Genomic DNA, 19701 nt, shown 5'->3' with positions numbered 1-19701 from the left:
AAGAAGCCTATCGGGTATCAACCACTCAGTCATGGGGAAGGAAGTAATTCCTTTTTGTAATGTAACCCTCACACACTCTAGTAGGGTCATGCTTCCTAAAGGTCGGGGTGGGCTCGACTGTGTTTCAGGGAGCGCTTAGAAGAATATGGGCATGGGGTATAAAGATTAAAACTCCTCCTGCAGATCTAGGTATCCCTTTATTAATGGAACTGCAGGGAGATAATACAATTTAAAAAAAGTATATATAGGTAGTAAGGAGGTTTATGGTCCTATGAGCGATGTAATTCGCATACTGCCACTAATCCTAAGTAGGTCCAGACACTTACTCTCCAATACAGGCACTCACGCACTAACTCATTTAACCAAACACACCCTCACTCATCCATACAGCTATTTACATACCCACTCACTCATAAAGCCATTCAGAAACCCACTCACTGATACCACCATTCCGACTCCCACTCACTCATCCATACAGTCACTGAACACCCACGTATCCACCCATAGAGCCACTCACACTGCCGCTCATTCATCCATACACCCACTCACACAGCATCTCACTCACCCCCACAGCTACTCACACACCTACACAAACAGTGATACAAACCACACAGTCACTCACATAATGTAGCCGCTCAAATAATGTATGTTAGAAGTAGTATCACTCAATAGTAGTGCACCTAGCATACTAATTTAACTTTTGTAGTAGGTTAGTATACATGTTTAACACCCATATACTTGATGAGGTCACCAGTGATGTAATTTGAGATGCCAACAGTGCTGTCACTGACCCTGTGCATTGCGGGGCACAAGTTATAGTTAGTTCAGGTAACTATAAATGCTGAATTTCTATGGTTTTGTACAAGTTAAATCTGAGCCTAACTATAAAGTCCCTATAACCATTTGGTTTTCTCAGTGAAATAGTTATATATATATATATATATATATATATAAAACTAAGGGCATTGCACCTGAAAACTAAGAGGCAATCCAGAACAATTGGCAAACGCAATCGGAGGTACAAGGAGCTGATGAAAAAGTTACAAAATAATAAAGTCATCATTAACAAAGCGGATAAGGGAGGGAACATTGTGCTTTGGCCACGTCATCTCTATCTGGAGTAGGCCAACAGGCACCTCAACGATATCACTTGCTACAAAATCTCCAGTCAAAAAGAAATAGCCAGCAGCAATAAAGACCTCAAGCGCCATCTTAATGACTTCAGAACACAAGGACAATTAAGTGAGGAAGTGTGCTTTCCTCAACATTGAGTCACTGGTTCTACCAATTTTGTATTTTCTGCCAAAGGTGCACAGAAATGTGACCCCTATCCCAGGTCGGCCTATCATCTCGCCCAAAAAAAAGTATCTGTGAGAATATCTCCAAGTATGTGGACTTCTTTATGCAGGATTTGGTGACGAGCCACACATCCTATCTAAGGGACACCCGCAATTTCCTGCTCAAGGTCACAGATGTCCCCGGGCATGAGAACTATCTGTTAATTTCAATGGACATCACATCGCCGTACACCAGCATTCAGCACTCAGATGGACTGGCGGTCTGCAAATATTTCCTCAGCAAAAGACCTATTTACTGCCATAGACACAATGAACTCATTCTGTTCCTCATTGACTGGTGCTTGACACAATTTCTTTATGTTTAATAAAAAGACTTACCAGCAACTAAGAGGTGTGGCCATGGGAGCCTGCTTCTCACCCAGCTACGCATGTTTACATGTATGCTGGTGGGAGGAGCGGGTTCTCATGGTCAAACACCTGGAAGTCTACAGTACCAACATAGTGACGTGGCTGAGGTACATATACGACGTCTTTGTGATTTGGCGAGGGGATGTGAGCAGTGCAGAGAGTTTCATTGGAGAGATCAATAATAACTATCTCAATCTGGAACTTAATGGCAGTATCAGCGCCACCTCTACTGAATTCCTAGATGTCAGTTTGTATATCACCAATTGCACTCTCCAGACCAAACTCCACAGCAAGACCACTGCAGGAAATTCCACTTTACACGCCTCTAGCTTCCTCCCTAGACACCTAATCACGAGCATTCCATATGGGGAGATGTTGCGCTTGGCCAGAATCTGCAGCACACGTGATGATCTCCTTGTTTGCCAGGTGGAAGCAACCAAAAGATTTAAGGCACGCGGTTATTCCACAGCAGTCATACGCAAAACCATAGACCGAGCTAATGCCATACCTAGAGACGAGCTATTAGTGGGTCCAACAGCAGTTGAGATTTCCAGTGCTACCACTATTCTCTTAGAGCCCAGTGGTGTGGTCACCCCCAGATTGATCATCACACAACACTGAGGAGAGAACCATCAGATCAATGATCAATAAACATTGGGGAATTATAAAATCTGACCCCACAATGGGGAGTTTGTTAGCACAAAAAACAGACATCACATACAGGAGAGCGTTCTCCAGGAGAGATGCTCTGGTCAGAAACAAGTCAAGTGTCAAATGTCTGAGATGCAGAGCGTGTAAGTTTGGCAAGAATTTGACCAGGGTTGAGTCGGCCATCAGGCACACTCCACTTACTATTAAACACAGATTGACATGCAGGATAGAATTTGCTGTCTATATGCTTGAGTGCAAATGTGGACTACGCTACATTGGGAACACTAAGCTCCAGGTCCACCTCCGCATACTCCAATACCTCAGGGCTATCGTGAATAATGACCCAGCTTACCCTGTAGCAAGGCACTTTAAGGAGGTGCACAACAATAACCTAGAGCACCTGCAATATTCTGTCACTGATTGTGTTCTCCCACTTAAGCAGGGTGGCAACAGGGAAAGGCTCTTGAGACAGTTGGAGAGTAGATATATTTTACAATTCAACACCAAGGCACGTGCAGGTCTCAACACCACGGAGGATTTACATCACTTCCTATAACCCAGAGCAGATGCCTGACACGAACATCGCGCACCACACAGCTGAGATTACACGTACACATGACACTACCATTCATTGTTGCTTTCTCCTTCTGGTTTCTATTTGCATCAGTATTGTACATATTGTACATATATATTTTCTACTGTAACTGTCGATAGCTATGTTTGTACTTAGTTTCCTCACTGTATTGTATCCACATGGATATGCATTATGGTTTGCGTCATTTGAATTAGGCCAGAGCTATGAGTCACCACTGAGTATTTATACCGTTATTTGTTTGCCATTTGTGGACTGATAGCCTACTCACTACTAGCACATTTGTGAATATTGTGATAGGACATGCGTATCTCTGTATTCCTGTCAGGCATCGCGCATCTTATGCTTTAGGTGGTATACACACAGCCTCAATGCACTTGTTTAGTGTGGCATCAGAGTGGCTCACCAGCAATACTTTTGTTAGTATGGGTAGACTGCTCATAATTAGGTCGCTATTTCTTTTGTTTTAGTTCACTCACTAGGCATTCATGATCTGCTCTAATGCCTGTGAGGTAGGCAGCACATCTATTACACTCACTGTATATTCGCGCATTGAGCACCTTCACGCCTACCTCACCTTGTATATGCACGCTCATAAGGCTCACGTAACCACTGTTACACCTTCCCTCACAATCACTACTTTCAAATTCAGTGGCAAGCAGCATTCATGCAGTTAGTTTCTTTGGCTTGCAACGTTAGTAATGTGCTATTTTTTACTTTACATCATGCACTGAACTACACACACCAGGCGCCATCTGATACACCTAGCTCAGTTTCTTTATAACTAGAAGTCGCACCTCTACGTGAATTGCATACTTCTATTATATATCGCGCCATTTCACAGAGATTGCCTCAGCCGTCGACAGACTCACACTTGTGAACATAAGTCGCATTTAACATTTTCATTGGCATAACAGCCGCCGTTTATTCATTTACCTCGCTTCTTTAATACATTTAGCGAAGTCTCGGTGGAGACAGGCATTCACTCGTAGTCTCATGCTCGAACACAGGAAGCTGGCAACATTCTTACTTATCTTTACACATGGGGATAGTAGATTCCTAGGAGCCTCGTCGACTAGCACATCTTGCTTGTGGCCATCACTGGCTTTGAACCATGTGCCCAGTACTTCTAGTCTCTTTACTATGTTTGGGCGCACTGTAGTAAAATGTGTGCAGTAAACCTGTGATGTCACACATGTTTCTTTACCACACGTTGCAAACCTGTTAAATCACTTCAATGAACATAGAAAAAATACTGCCGCTTGTAACACTGTATATATTGCACCCTTCCATCATTGCAAGCGCTGTGTGATCAAGGCCGCATGTCTGGCGGCTGAAACACGTCATTTGGATATTTGATGCACTAAATAAACATCATTAAGCAACAAGCCTTGTCTGCGGAGTCTGTTTCCCGATACTGCGCAGCTCCCTGTGAAGGTTGCACCGCTGGGATCCTGATGTGACATATATATATATATATATATATATAGACTGTCAGAACATAACAAAATGCTTGTTTCTATGATTAGTTTCTGTCTTCACAATAATTACTTTATGTTCCACAAACAACATTACCAACAAGTGAGGGGTGTCGCCATGGGGGCCTGTTTTTCTCCCAGTTATGCCTGTCTGCACATGGGCTACTGGGAGAGACAGGTCCTCTTTGGTGAACACCATGACGTCTGCATGAAAAATATCATACGATGGTATAGATACATCGATGATGTTTTTTTAATTTGGCAGGGAACAGAGACAGAAGCTATCCAGTTCATCGAGAAACTGAATTGTAACAATTACAATTTGGCTTTCACCTCGGAAGTAAGTCACAGCAAAGCCCACTTTCTTGATGTCACAATTGAAGTGAATGATGGTCAGTTGGAAACAACTATGTACAGGAAGCCTACTGCAGGCAATACTGTACTGCATGCTAAGAGTCATCATCCTCCCCACCTGATTAGGAGCATCCCCTACGGGGAAATGCTCAGAATGAGGTGGGTTTGCAGTACAGAAAATCAATGCAAACTGGTTCAAGAGGCTAGTAATCACAGGTTCCTGGCCAGGGGATATAGTGATAGCATTATTAATGCTGCTATAATCAAAGCAAATGCTATATCCAGAGATACTGCCCTTATTCACAAGAAAACCCTGAAACCTACCATCGATGTCGATAAACAACCCACCAGATTAATTTGGACCTACAATAGGCAGCATGGGGCCCTAAGAAAAATTGTCAACAAACACTGGGATCTTATAAGATTTGATCCGGTGATTGGAGAACATATGCCGAGGAAACCTGCTATCACTTACAGGAAGGCACATTCTTTACAGATGCATTAGTAAAATCCAGTCCTGAGGTAATACTGCCGAAAAATTGGCTGTCAGGGAGTAAGGGCTTCAGGAAATGCTCCAGCTGCAAAGCTTGTTTGCATGGTGTGAGCAAAACTGAATACACCATTCCGTTCTCAGACACGCCCCGTAAAATCTTGAAGCAGCTAACTTGCAAAAGTGAGTACGTGGTATATGTGCTGGAGTGCCCATGTGGCCTGCGATATGTGGGGAGCACTAAACTGCAGGTCCACAAGAGGGTGCTCCAGCACATCAGAGCCATCAACACGAACGATGCCACGTACCCAGTTGCTAGGCACTTTAAGGAGAGTCACAACAACAACAGTGCACTCCTTAGGTACTTTGCAATTGATGCAGTAGGTCCCCTGAGAAGAGGTGGAGATAGAGGGGGCATCCTCAGAGCGCTAGAGACTAAATACATCATTGAGTTGAACAGCAAATCCCCTTGGGGATTAAATTCGACTGAAGATCTGTACACGTGTCTTTAAAAACGAATGACACACAGAAGCAGTGATGTTTGATCTAACACTCTATTTCTGTAAACATCTTAGTGTGCCTGATTGTTGGTCAAAATGTTATCTCCCTTATAGATTTGTTGCACTTGTGATACATAAATGCTCTGTAGGCAGCATTGAAGATTCTAGCTGGCCTATGTAAACATTTGGTTCTGGAAGGAAAGCTAACAAATAACATCTTTGCATAGGTTGGGATCAGCCTATGTAATAACTGTGAAATCAATTTTAATACACACATATATATAATTTTTGATATATATGTTCACACATTCACTGTTTCGTTATTTAAATTTGCATACGAGTAGTTGGACACTGCGTATGTGATCTTTTTGGGGTACACTTGCCCTTATGTTTTTGAACAGTTGATTAATTAATTTTTTCACTTGTCTTATTGTATTTATACAGTAATCAATGTTTTAATTGATTCATGTGAAATTAATCATAGCAAGTGTATCAACAGTGTTTTCTGTTCTTGGGGTTTTTATCGCAATGTGGATTATCCAGTTAAATGCATTTTTGCGATTCCAAGTAACAGTTCATTATATCTTAAAATCATTTCAGGATATGGACATTTATGTTTCACAATGAAAACGCACAAGTCACTTTGGCAAATTAATGATATTCATTTGGGATTATCCTGTGATTTACAATGGTGTTTCAGTCTGTCTTCGATAGCATTCTTGAAGACTAAGCGGTGTCCAATGAAATGTTGTGGATTTACAGCACTAGCACTTTAAATTCTGATCGCGCTCTCTGTGTGTCATGTGACCAAGGCCTTTCGGAGGCCGAAACGTTATGTTTGACGAAGGTGCCGATTAAAGAATCTTCTCACCTGAACTTCTGGGTCTCGTGTTCCTTGCTGCAGCGGCGTTCAGGATTTTGTGGAAGCGCCCTCCAGTTTTGAGCGAGTTTGTAATATATATATATATATATATATATATATATATATATATATATATATATATATATATATATATATATATATATATACACATATATATATATATATATATATATACACACACACACACACACACACACAAACATATATACATGTGTCCATAATTCCTTCTTTCTATCCTCAATGCGGTAAAAAAATAAGCGGCAACACAGGGCTCAATTTTCAGTCCTAAAGGGACAGCCCACGCATTTAGGCATTAGCCTTCTACAGGACCATAGAGTCTTGCCATCCAGATCTTCTGTTTTTGAAGTGCCCATAGCATAATTTTCTTTTTTTTTTCTTTCAACTTCTTTATATACAAAAAACAACTAGACCACATATTGTTAATCCTTGGTCCAAGTGTTATTAATAAATAACTGTGTACTTTACAATTTTTTCTTTGACATTTCATAAACTATGCCATGCTTTGCACTAATCACAGTAAAGTACTTTTTACTCTAGTTTCTTTAAGGGAAAGGCAATTTTTGAATGTATTTACATATTTCTTTAATGTACTATATTTCTTAAATTCAGCATTTGACAACAAAAAGTGGAAAAGTAAAATTAGATAAAACAAGAAAGTACAAAGACAGAAGCACAAGTGCAGGTAAATCATAAATACATAGGACTATTAGGAACATTTAAATTTTCAAACTGTAAAGTACACACATTTATAAACATTTCTATATATCAGTAGCCATATACCAAGAGAATTATAATAATATAAATTGCAAGTGCTTACTTGGCTGTTGATTAAGAGCCTTAATATATAAATTTATATATGACACATGGAGCAGTCTATTATGGCATAAAGTACAATTCTAAATGGAAGGATGAGCCCTCAGCATATACATATACACCCACACACACAAACACATACACATATATACACACACACACACACACACTTTTAAGCTAATTTAACTCAGGACAGAAAATATAAAACAGTTTCTATTTTATGTCGTTTGTAGTACTCTCACTATACACCAACTGTAGGTCTTAAACATTTATGGATTGGGGATATAAGACCCTGTTTGCAGATATGGAATGTCTGTACACAAAGCCATGTCACAACATCAGACGTCCGGCCCAATGCTCACCTGGTAGCGGCATTCGGGAGATGCCACACTCTGCACTTCACAGTGCCTAAAAGATGGGACTTTTCCCCAAGGCAATACAACATGCAGGGGCTGGAGATCAATAGGTGTTTTTACAGCATTTCTTCCTTGACAAATTAAGTTACAGAGGGCCACAACCCAGTGCCTTGATATTGAAACACAATGGATGCACCATTTTCTGACTATTACCAATTTGTTTTTATTCCTTACCTACTAAAGTATATAGGAAGTTGGGTCGTCCTTCAACCTACGGGGCAATTATTCCCCCCGAGTCGGGTCAGTTAGAATCAATGTTCTGCACTAGGCTTTGACTATCCAGCTGTGTGCGTTTGTAGTGATACTCACAGGTATATACATGCCCTTTGGGTCTCTGGTTGCTATTTTGTGAGTGTTATTAATGTACTGATGTGTTACATTGACATGAACTCTCTTTTTCCATCGAGAATTTTTCTGAAATCTCATGTCCTATGTACTGAGTGTTATAATACCCCTACATTATGCACACTGCATACATCAGTTATGGTGGATTAGAAATGGTCTGAAACAACGCAATGTGAGTGATTGATATTCCTGTTTGTATACTATTAACATAATCCGAAGCACCCTGAATGAATTGGTCTAGTGTGACCTATTAAATTATTTCAATTTTTTTATTATGGATCTATATGACTATATGCTATCAATATATGAGCTCCCAAGAGAAGTTGAGACTATTCCAAATATGTACAGACTCCTAGTATGAAGCATGCCACGAATTGTGGATGGGGGTTCTTAGTCCAGTAATAATTTTCTTTCAAGGAACGGATTATACTCTTAGCCTCATTCATTATTTGCTAAACCTTTTTTGTGTAGTGCATTTCTGATGCCACTGAAAAGAACACTTGCTGATGGTTCTGAAGGACACCCATGGACTTCATCGTATCTACCTTTCTTAATCTTTTGTAGCATATGATCCAAGCAGACGAACACCACTGAAATGGAAACCTATGCGGTGTTGATGTACTTCTAGACAAAATTCAGAAATCCACAACAGATGACGGCAATGGTGTTTACCTGCCTGTAGGCTCTATCTGCAATGTCCTAGGCACACTTAAAAATGGCATTAAAATTAAACTTGCCGTACTGCACAATGTTTTGTGCTCTCTTCCTACGAGTTTCAGGCAGAGGAGCTAACCAATTTTCCATCGACTTTCACTAGTGTATAAAGTACTGGACTAGCAGTGCCACTGAATTTGCAGCCCGATCCCTACCTACTTATGAGGAGCATCCATTGCTCTCCAAAAGGTATCTCCTGTGCCCTGCATGAAAGCACTTGTCCTGGCTATGGGGAGGGCAAGTGAGTCTGAAGGCACCGGTCATGGGAAGAATAAAGGATCCTATGGTGCCAGTTTGAATATTTTCTCTACCCATGATATAACCATCCTTACTTTGACAGGGTCATGAAAGTTATTGTCTTGAGCATAGTCGTCAGTACAGGCAATTACTGACTGGTGCTCTTGGTCTTAAAGAGTGTTCCAAAAAGGAAATCAAACTCTATTTGTAATAAGACAACATTATGTTGTGCAGCCCTCACTATTACTATGTGCTAAGTGTTGTCTGGTGAAGAGGTCTTTACTGGTATAGCTCTACTTGGGCGGTCACCCTTTTATCTGGTCATACATCATCTTTCTGCATTGCTGTCGTTGGATCTTGAAAGGGGGTTCATCTGATAAGGTATCTCAAATCTGAATGCGAATGCCGAGATGGTGGAGGTAATAGGAGAGGTGGTGTTTCACAGTGGTCTACTACCTCTTAGGAATAGGGAGTACTTTTTTGAGGACACTGAAAGGCTTCTTCAAAGGTAAGCCTACTTTATTGTGCAAAGGCTGTGAGGGTTTTGGAGGCCCAGCAATAGGATAGCCTGTGTGATGATCAACGTAAATAGTACGATGTCCTACATCTGTTTTTTGTGTTTGAGGGTCATCACTTCCAGCCCGGTCAAGAGTGCATCTGTACTATGAGTCCATGGCCTTGTGAGTTTGGAAGCAGATTTTGGTTTAAAGGGTTGGTCTGAGTCATTTCAGTGTCAAGACTCTTCCAGAGTGGAGTGTTGGTTTTAGTGCTGAGCAGCATCAAGGAGAACAGTTGGCACAGACTGAGTAGGTTAAGCTTTCTTATGAGCTGGTTCCTTAATTAAAGCATGATGGAAGATCCCCGAGGTGATTATCCTCAGCATGCTTGACGGCAGTTGTCAGAGGCCAGGGGTTTAGCGATCAGTCTTCAGGGATAAGGCCTGAAATTGGAGGTTTTGTCTTAGATATGGGTGTAGGTTTTACAGGGTGTGCTGAAGAACCATAATGTCTGTTGGCCACAACATTTTCACTGAATATAAATATTTTGAACCACTGGGGACCTCGTGGAGTTGTGGTGGTGACGACTTCATAGTGTGCTCACTTTCTGTCTTTTCAGCGTTGTGAATTGTCATTTTGCAAAGGTAGGCACTGTATGCCAAACAGGTGCTTCTTTAGCAGACTCTCTGTAGGCAGAGGCTACAGACTCTGTCTGACCACTGGAACTTGCTATTGGAAGTGGGGCAACATTTTAAAGGAGTATTTTCCATACCATACATCCAAACAAGTCCTTCTCATACAACCTGGCTGCACACGCTTTAGCATAATTCTTTCTTGGTTGATGCCGGTAAATATGCTCATACAGCAGTCATTTTTCGGATTCAACGTCTTTGGGTGTTGAAATACCTTTTGATGTGCAATTTTATCAGGTTGTTATAGACACGTCCAAACTGGATGATGGGAAAAGAAAAACAATAGTGGAGTCTGTGTCCTGGGCATTGTGAATCCCCACTGAAATTCAGGTATTCCAAAATCCTTTGTTGCTGTCTATCTGTGATCAGGCTAATGCCTTTAACTACAGTATACAAGTCTGTTATCAGCTATCTACATGTTACAGCTCGGTCAGGGAGGAACGCGTTCAAAATCAGACTGAAATACTGTGGGATGCCCATTTTCAAACATCCAGGATAGGTTCAGCACATTTCTATTTTGCAGGATCTATACTTTTCTCACCATGTTCTCTGAAAATGTACAACACGTTAAGAAAGGCCTCTCCAACTTATGGGCCATGAGGCAAGGATATAGACCAGCTGCTCTGCATAACAGCTGGGTAAATGAGGTCTATTTAGGTTTATTATACATGGAGATCATGAAAATATGGCACGGATAAGGCACTGGAGACCAAAGTTTGAAATTCTTCATCTATATTTTGGCCAGAAAGATTAACTTTAGTCTTCTGCGGTGTGTTGTTAGAATGAAAATGTATTGTTGAATTTCAGGAAATGTAATACAAATCTTTCTGTTTTCAGAAAACAGATTGGCTTAAAACATTTTAAATTAAGAGCAAAACAATCAAACTATTAGTTACATTCTGGGTACTGCATACCTATGGTGAATTGCTAATGAAATGCAACCATTTCAAAACGGACCCGGTTCTTGCAGTCTTACCTACAGACATCTTTGGCTATGTTGTACACAACATTGTATACAATACTGTGAAGAGTGGGCTTTGGGGCAGAACCTTGCTCAAGATTGAAAGAATTGCTTGTCCATTTCAATCCATATTCCTGAGTTGATGAAGTTTCCTCCATACTACTGGGTGTGCCCTTCGCAGCTTTTTTGCTTTTCCTTGGTTTTTGACTGGATCATTGTATCCTTCTACTGTTGTTGTGGAGGAACTATTCGATTTCTCCTATCATTTGTGATTTAGCAATTCATAAAAGTGCATGGCCTGTTCCATTTTGGTCTAATTTTCGAACAGGCTTTCTTTTCTTTTCTCCTCTCCCCGACTCTCCCCACTTCCAACCCTCCAATCATCCTTCTGTAGTCCCTCTGATAATACACCCAACATGGCAACCACCTAGAAAGTAGAATATAACACTCCAAGATGGCCTAATATTTCCTATACTGCCAAGATGGCTTCCAAATTGGGTCTATAAGCAACGTAATCGAAAATGAGATCGCCAGCCACTGCTAATGGCTTTGTTAAAGCGGGAACAATTTTAAAAGTATTGGTAATGCCAACAGCAGCAAATGAGACTAACTGGATTTTCCAAGGCTTGGTTTCTATTGCTTACTGCTGTTTCACTGTGCTCCTGGAAGGGTTGTCCTATTTATCCCATTAAACAAATAAGTGTCTCTCTTTAGGGGGCTTATTTAAAAAAAAAAAAAAGGATACACTCCACTTTAAATATCCACTGCATTGCGGTCAGTCATACTCTGCAACAGACATATGTTTGCGGAGGTACAACATCTAAAACCATCAGTTAGAATGGCAATATGTAAAAGCATAAACGAAAAGCCCAACTGGCTTCACTGGGCTGCAGAGTTCAGAGGTTCTTATAAATGCACTTGCTCTGCTAAAGTGAAGAAAGGATAGGTTTTCTAGCTAGACCTATTATATTTGTCGCTGGAGTATGACAGCTGTGTTTCTTTGAGGTTTTGGGACAGTCTCAAACTTCATGACTCACCTGACAATTATTTGGGCAGAGAATACCCCCCCCCCCCCCAAAAAAAAAAATAACACTAATTTTATGTTACATATTGCATTTTCTGATAACTTGTTTTATTACTATACTGAATGGTGCACATTTTATTGACCTTAAAAGAATGATAAAGTGAGTGGACCTTAGAGCATTCAAACCAGGGCAGCAAAAATGAGTCTGGGAATGAATGACATTGCTGTGGCAATGCAAAAGATACGAAAGGACTTTTAAATATTTCTCTAAATCAGCACTTCAAGGATTTGCTGAAGGATAGGGTTTACACAGAAACATGTAGGATGGAAGCATAATCTGCATACTCTTTCTTCTCAATCTCAATTTTCCAATCCTTCCGCCATGGATGGGATAGAAGAATATTATGATTATGTCAGATTAAGAAATTTAAACCCAAGTGGCAACGTAGCATGGGGGTCTATGGTTTTTAAGAGCATTTGGAGAAAGATAAAACATGCAACACACAAGGTATACTGTTCATAATGTAATATACATTGAAACTAAAATATGAATAGTAAAGTGTTAAAATAACCTCAGGTGCAACAAAGTTCGCTGTATAACATGGAGTCATTAGAAGACCATTCTCTGCTCGGAGTTGCTTTGCAAACCCAAAATCACATATTCTAATGGACTCTGGATTTCCAGACTCATCCACGTATAGAATGTTGCTGGGCTTCAAATCCCTGTGTACAACCTAATAAAAAAGGGGAAAAAAAGGAACGAGATTACAAAGTGCACATTTAGTTCAACATTAAAAGGCAATATGTATTGTCAATAGGATTTTAGGAGGCTAAATACAATACTTAGTAGGTACCCCACCTTAGTAATCCTGGTATATTATTGTCTACCTGAAGTCACTATTTTCTAGTCTTTGCATTTATATAATGCTGAACCCCTAAATCGAGCACCACAGACTAAACACTGTGGATGTTCACAAAATGTAGAAAACCTGTTTTCAGCACGTTTCAGAGCTTTTACAACTGTTGGAAAGTTCTGATATTCTATGGCATTGCGGGTACCATTTGGCTAGTTAAGTAAAACAGGTGTTTACAAAGTCAACTAGTTTGCCTTGTGTATTTATTTAAATTACTTTGATAAAGCGCCAATTGCCATATTATCATACTGAACATACAACGATACAACATGAAGGAACAAAGTAACCACAGATGCAGATATTGCAACTGCTGTAAGGGCTTTCCTTCTCTGCCCCCTTTCCACCCTGTCTTCCTTCCTTGTTCAGTCTGGGAACACTTGGAATGTTCATTGAGCATACCAACAGACATTCATGCACACACCCCAACAACTTCTGATACCCAGGCTAACAAACCAGCACAAAAACAAGTATCCTTGCACATGCAGACCACTACACATGAAGCTGCCTATTTACAGAGACCAATATACAAAGGTACTACTGCAGAGATAACAGGGCTACTTCCTCACATACATGCATAAAGTTCCACACTATTGTAAGCCTCTGCAGTGTAACTAATTATCCTTTTTTTTATAAAGCTGCTTCACAATTTACAGGCTCTCTGTAATTACTAATCCGGTCTTTTAAAACAAAGACATTAAGAGTGGCCACATTGGCAACTTCCATTCTAGTCTGAGGACACAGGAAAAGCAATATCTATATGAATCTCCAAACTGTTGTGTCCACCCAATGGCTGTAAGTCATTATGCTTATTCCCTTTTATAAACTTTACAAAACAATGCTTAGCAAACAAGGTACTTGCATTTGGCTTTCTGGCGGGTACTATTTTCTAACCTCAGATTCGTCATGCTTTGAATACTCCCAAGGCGCAAGACTGAAATCGGAAAATTTAAAGCAGGACTCCTGCATGCCGTTCGGTGGAGTTGTGCTGCTACGCGCCAATATCATTATGCTCCAGAAGGCACTAGCTGAGCTGCATATAAGCTCCATCCATATGCCCTGACGTCAGTTGGTTTCTTAGGCTGTCCTCACATTCAGACATAGAGCCTATCAGCAAACTGGCATAACCAGTATACTGATCTCTCAATTTGGACCTTTTTAGATGGAAAAGAGTCCAATTCACAGAATGGAGAGACAGGAGGGTCAGTGAGGAATCTGCGGTTAGATAGAGTTTGCACTAGAAAGATAGTTACTGTAACTTGTTCCTTTGATGGATAATTCTAACCAGATTGCTCACCTTGTCCATAGACACTATAACAGACGGTGGGTCTGTGAGCTACTTAGAACGAAAAGCCCTACAAGACCGAGAAAGCCAAATGCCCCTCTCAAAAGACCAGATTGTAGAGGCAGTAATGCTTTGTGAATGTGTGTACTGATTGCATCGTAGCCACCTGACAAATATCTGGGATGGGCATTCCATATGCCAGCGCATTAGTAGAAGCTTTGTCTCTAAAGAATGAGCCTGCAAGCCATCTAGAGCCACACAGCAGATCTTTATGCAGAGAACAATCCATCAGGAGGGTGATAAGTCTATTTTTTGTACAGCCTTGAACCAGGGAACTCCACCGAGAGCTGATCATCCACTCGATGTTCTTTGGTGTGATTTCTATAAAAGCTTAGTGCCCTCTTGCGGTCGAATCTCTGGATTCTCTCTTCCTCCTTGATAGGGTAAAAAAATGCAGGAAAGGTGAAAGTCTGCCCAACATGAAAAGGAGTTACCACTTTAGGGAGAAAGGAAGCAAGAGTTCTCAACACTAACTTATCTGGGAAGAATGTTGTACAAGGTGGGTTGACAGAAAGAGCCTGAAGCTTGCTCACAGGCATAATCATCTTTATGGGAATGAGAAAGACAGTTGTCAATGTCAGAAGTCTCAAGGGACACTGTGCAGCCGCTCAAAAGGCATGCACATCAGAACACTAAGTACTAAATTAAAGTCCCTCTGTGGCATTATAAAGGGTGCTGGTGGAAATAGATGTTACAAACCCATTACAAATCTCATCACAAGAGGTGATTTAAACAAAGGCGTCTGGCCGGCAACTGCAAAAAAGCCAAAAGGGATCACAAATAGCCTTTAAGAGTGCCAAAAGCACGTCCCTGCTGGGCCAGTGACAAAACCAAATAAAACGTCAAACACCTTGTCTTGCAGTGGGTCAATTTGGAGAGTGCTTCACCAAGCCACAAATTACTCGCAATGACAGATGTACACCTATTTCATAGAGGGATGCCTCACTGCCAAAATGACCAACTAATTCAGGAGCAAGAACAAACTGAGCGCAGCACCCTGTCCATCTGCTGCAAAAGAAGATTCTGCTGAAGCAGCAGTTTAAAGGGAGGGCAGACGCTTAAACGCAGAAGTTCTGGGAACCCCAATCTCCTGGCCCGTTACAGGGCCATTAAGATGACTTGGGCCCAGTAGTTCCTAATCCTCAGGCAGTAGAGCCAGTGGCTAGAAGGCATAAAGGAGTCCCAAGATCCACTCTAGGTGGAATGCATTTCAGAGAAAAAAGCAGTTCTAGGAACTCCAATACACAGTCCGGTCCAGCCTTCAGATTCATTTGAGCACAATAGTCACAGGCTTAGGAGTTGCGCTCCAACCCTAGGCACTGTAAAGCGTACTTAGTGAGGGAGTATGATAGACATCTGTTTGCATTAGTCCACGCACTGCCTGAACCCAGTTTTTTTGGGGGTGACATTTACCCTTGTACATGATTGTAAGAATTTTGAAAAACAAAAAACACGTAGTAGATCCTGATCCATGTCTGAAGGCGCAGAAAGAAAGGAACTAATGTTAGTGTGTACGGGTGTCACTTATATGAGACTAACTTATGGAGTGAAATGATGATGGTGCACAGCAGCACGCTATCTACTGGAGCAGCGGAGTACTCCTTTGAAATTTCCAGATCCGGTCTGAGGCCTGGGGAAATATTCACAAGATGAGGAATCTGCAACAAGAAATATCCATCAGATGTTTACGAAAGGCAAATGTCCCCCAATTATTATTTTTTTAAACTGCCCCTCTATTTTTCTTCAAATTTCTTTTCATTTTAGCCATATACTAAACTGTAGAAAACACTATTTAATTTCGCCAACTTTAACATGTCCACTAGATGCCTCGTGAATATAAAAAGTCATATCTAAAAAGTGAAATAATCTCAAACCCTGTAGCCTATTTATTTACAACATAATTTTCAATATTCACCTCTACAAACACAACAGCGTGATCACAGATGGAAATAAAGCTAGATTTAATGTGTCATTTTCTCTGGTAGCTTCCTCCACCCATCCTTCGTAGTGGCCCAGATCATCTTCGATTTGCTTGGGTATCTCAGACCCTCGTATACTGCCTCTTCAAATGCCCGTATACCAATCCATCCCATGCTGCAATTCATCCAAGCTAAGCATTTGTGCAGTACCACAATGTATATTAGTAGCCCTCCTTGCTAGCACGAGACCCATAACACCCAACATTTTCTTACATTCAATGTCTTCCCACATTCCTAGTAGGGTTAAGGGTGGGCCTAGCTCCATTTATAAGTCACTACCCATCGGTATGAGTTTCATGTCAGTTCACTCAACACAACCCCATCCACCTAAAATCGCGTATAATAGGACACATGTATTGAAATGTACCCAACTTGCAACTCGCACACACTGCAAGTTGGTACAAGAATTAAACTGCTTCAAAACTAAATGGGTCCATGGAAATATATGCTATACAATTTGGAGCTTAACCAATCTAAGTGAAGACTGGTAGGTCACCTCCCTGAGTAGGAATAGGTTACCTACCCTGTAAGCATCTGTTTGCAGCATGTAGTGCGGTAGATTCCAATGCTTTGCATACTCCTGCTATCTAGTATTCAGTATGGATGTGTGCAAGTTTTATTTCTTCAAAGAAGTCTTTCAAGTCACGAGATTGTGACTCCTTTTCTTGGTGATAATGCGTTTGGGCACCGGCTCCATTGTAAGATTATTTTCCTGCAGGCGGGTGAGAATGGAGTGTAAAGTGAAAGTAAAGAGATGTTCGTGTGTATAAGAAGTAAACTGCAATAGCGACACGTGTCTGGGGAGGAGGGTGGGCGCATGTAAATCTACAGCACTACATGCCACAAACAGATGCTTACTGGGTGAGTAACCTATTCCATTCGAGGAATGTGTAGCTGTAGATGCACATACTTTACATAGACTGTAAAGCAGTCCTCAGAAGAGGTGGATAACCTGTGGGTGTTGCACTTTGATCAAAAGACAAGTACAATAAACCCTGGCTAACAGGGGCTGACCTTTTTGCCCATGCCAGCCACCAGCTAGATAGTATATGTTCAAGAGGCAGCAAAGCTATCTTCAAATAAACATATAAACCTAAAACAACAGGATACGTTTAACTATATGTTATTTAATCTCAATACCAATTTGGGTTTGACCACCGGCAAAACCGTGGCTAGATTACTTAACTATCAATATTCTCCCCATGGCTCAAACCATATTCAAATGGAAAAGGATTTAGCAATCTTCACTACCTATATTTCTTAGTGGGCTGGAGAAAGACCGGGTTTAAAGCCCAACACAAATATAGTAGGACCCTTGAACCAGGAAAACAGAATTTTTTGTACAATGTTTAGCAACAGAAGTGGACACACTTTGTTATATCAACCTCCTCAAAATGTCCTATTTGTAATCAACTACCCAGGAGAGTATGCTATTTTAACAACTTTAATTCACACAGATATTTTCCCAGAAACAAACTGTGCACCGCCTATTTTGAAACAAATTATGTTATGTAGGCATATTTAAAGACTGAAAAGCCTCAAAACGAATTCTGGAACATATAGTTCAAAAAAGCATCAACATATCTAAATACTTGCCCTTCATAAATAAACTGAAAAAAGTTTTGGCATAAATGAAAATTACTTTTACAAATAAAAAGGCTAACTAGCACATCAACAACTACTGCACTCCAACACCACTGATCACTAATACTGAAAGGTTAACTTACATTGAAGTGCATCCTGTTAATGGTATTTTGCTTAAATGAATTATCAATCTGTAGGAGTTAAATATGCATTTGACGATGGAATAAGCATTGTTTGCTTCCTCTACATTTGCAAGAGTTTAATGCAACAATCCGTATGGTCACAGTAAAATGTTCTATTGAGAAATACCGCATTTTCAGAATGTTTTCTGACAACACAAAAAGCACTACCCAGTACATTTGTAGAAGACATCCCCATCAATGGATACTTACTCCTTGTGCATGCAGATATTGTACAGTTTTTGTTATTGTGTGAAGAACAGCACTGGCTTCTCGTTCAGAGAAAAACTTCTGCCTAAGAATTTTGTCTAGAAGCTCTCCTCCTTTCATGAGTTCTGTTACAACGTACACATACTTTCCATCGTCATACACCTGAAAAAGTAACCAGATTATTGGCTGAAACAAATGCTTAATGCTGGAGTATTTCAGGTAAATGCATTTCAAGTTCAAGAAACATAACTGCAGAAGCCCATTCCTTCCCTTCAAATGATGACAGTTCTGCTCAAACAGTACATGCTGTTTGTTAGAAGGTGAATACATCGAAGAACTCTTAAAAGTAACAGAATTTTTATAAACATGCAAATCTAACATAGGAAGTACTCCAGACCTCGATTTCAGGAACAGTTTACAGAAACAACAAGCACACTGGGGGTAATCAAATGAAATCAGATTCAGTGTGATAATTCATCGTGTGCTATAAAAAAAATTGGAAGCACTTTAATACGAGGGCCTCGTACTCCTGGCATAAATCCTTAATCCAATGCATGAAAGGAGTGCCGCCATTCAGTCAGCAAGCCAATTTGAACCGAGTTTACCCAGTAAAGTACAACCACCCATTTGCTGTTCGTGTGAGCCTTCACATAACAGAACGAACAGGTGCAGTGCAGGGGCCAAGCCACCGAAGTGTGTGTCGCCTGGCCTGCTGTAGTAAGTAGCAAGCTCGGGTGCAGTAGGATTTGTGGATGGTTCAACCAACAGACAATTTATCTTACAGGTGTGTCAATACTTCTTTTACTGGTATGGGGAATACCATTAAGGTTAATCCCTGGAGAACTAGAAAGAGGACCTCTGATCAAATCCCTGGTGCTAACTGTTTTCAGTATAGGTAAAATTGTGCTTGATGACGATGCCTACTATTGAAGGAATTGCATTTTATCCAGTAGTGCTTGTATTACTAATCAACAGGCTCCATTTCCAAACAAATTACCCCAAACTGTTGCTTTGGCTGTTGAAAAATATTAAGTGAAACAACAGCCATGCAATCAAATTATTCTTTCATGCATGCACGATTCAACACTAGCATTTCTGCGCAACGAAGATTAACAAGCC

At 40.7% G+C, this 19701-nt stretch overlaps 1 protein-coding gene across 3 annotated transcripts in view; it reads right to left on the bottom strand.

Annotated features, from left to right (window-relative positions):
- The window catches only part of RPS6KA3 (ribosomal protein S6 kinase A3), a 698725-nt gene that overhangs the window by 159567 nt on the left and 519457 nt on the right, over positions 1-19701 (bottom strand). For all 3 annotated transcript variants that reach the window (XM_078657643.1, XM_078657644.1, XM_078657645.1), the window contains 2 exons: positions 18586-18744; positions 12947-13108 (listed from right to left, as the gene is read on the bottom strand). In XM_078657643.1, coding sequence (XP_078513769.1) covers positions 12947-13108; positions 18586-18744 — 321 coding nt within the window. The remainder of the gene's footprint in view (positions 1-12946; positions 13109-18585; positions 18745-19701) is intronic.

This window comes from Lissotriton helveticus, chromosome 8 (assembly GCF_964261635.1).
Source record: "Lissotriton helveticus chromosome 8, aLisHel1.1, whole genome shotgun sequence".
Lineage (NCBI taxonomy): Eukaryota > Metazoa > Chordata > Amphibia > Caudata > Salamandridae > Lissotriton > Lissotriton helveticus.
The sequence above is the reverse complement of the archived record's forward strand: the minus strand, read 5'-3'. Positions and strand labels throughout refer to the sequence as shown.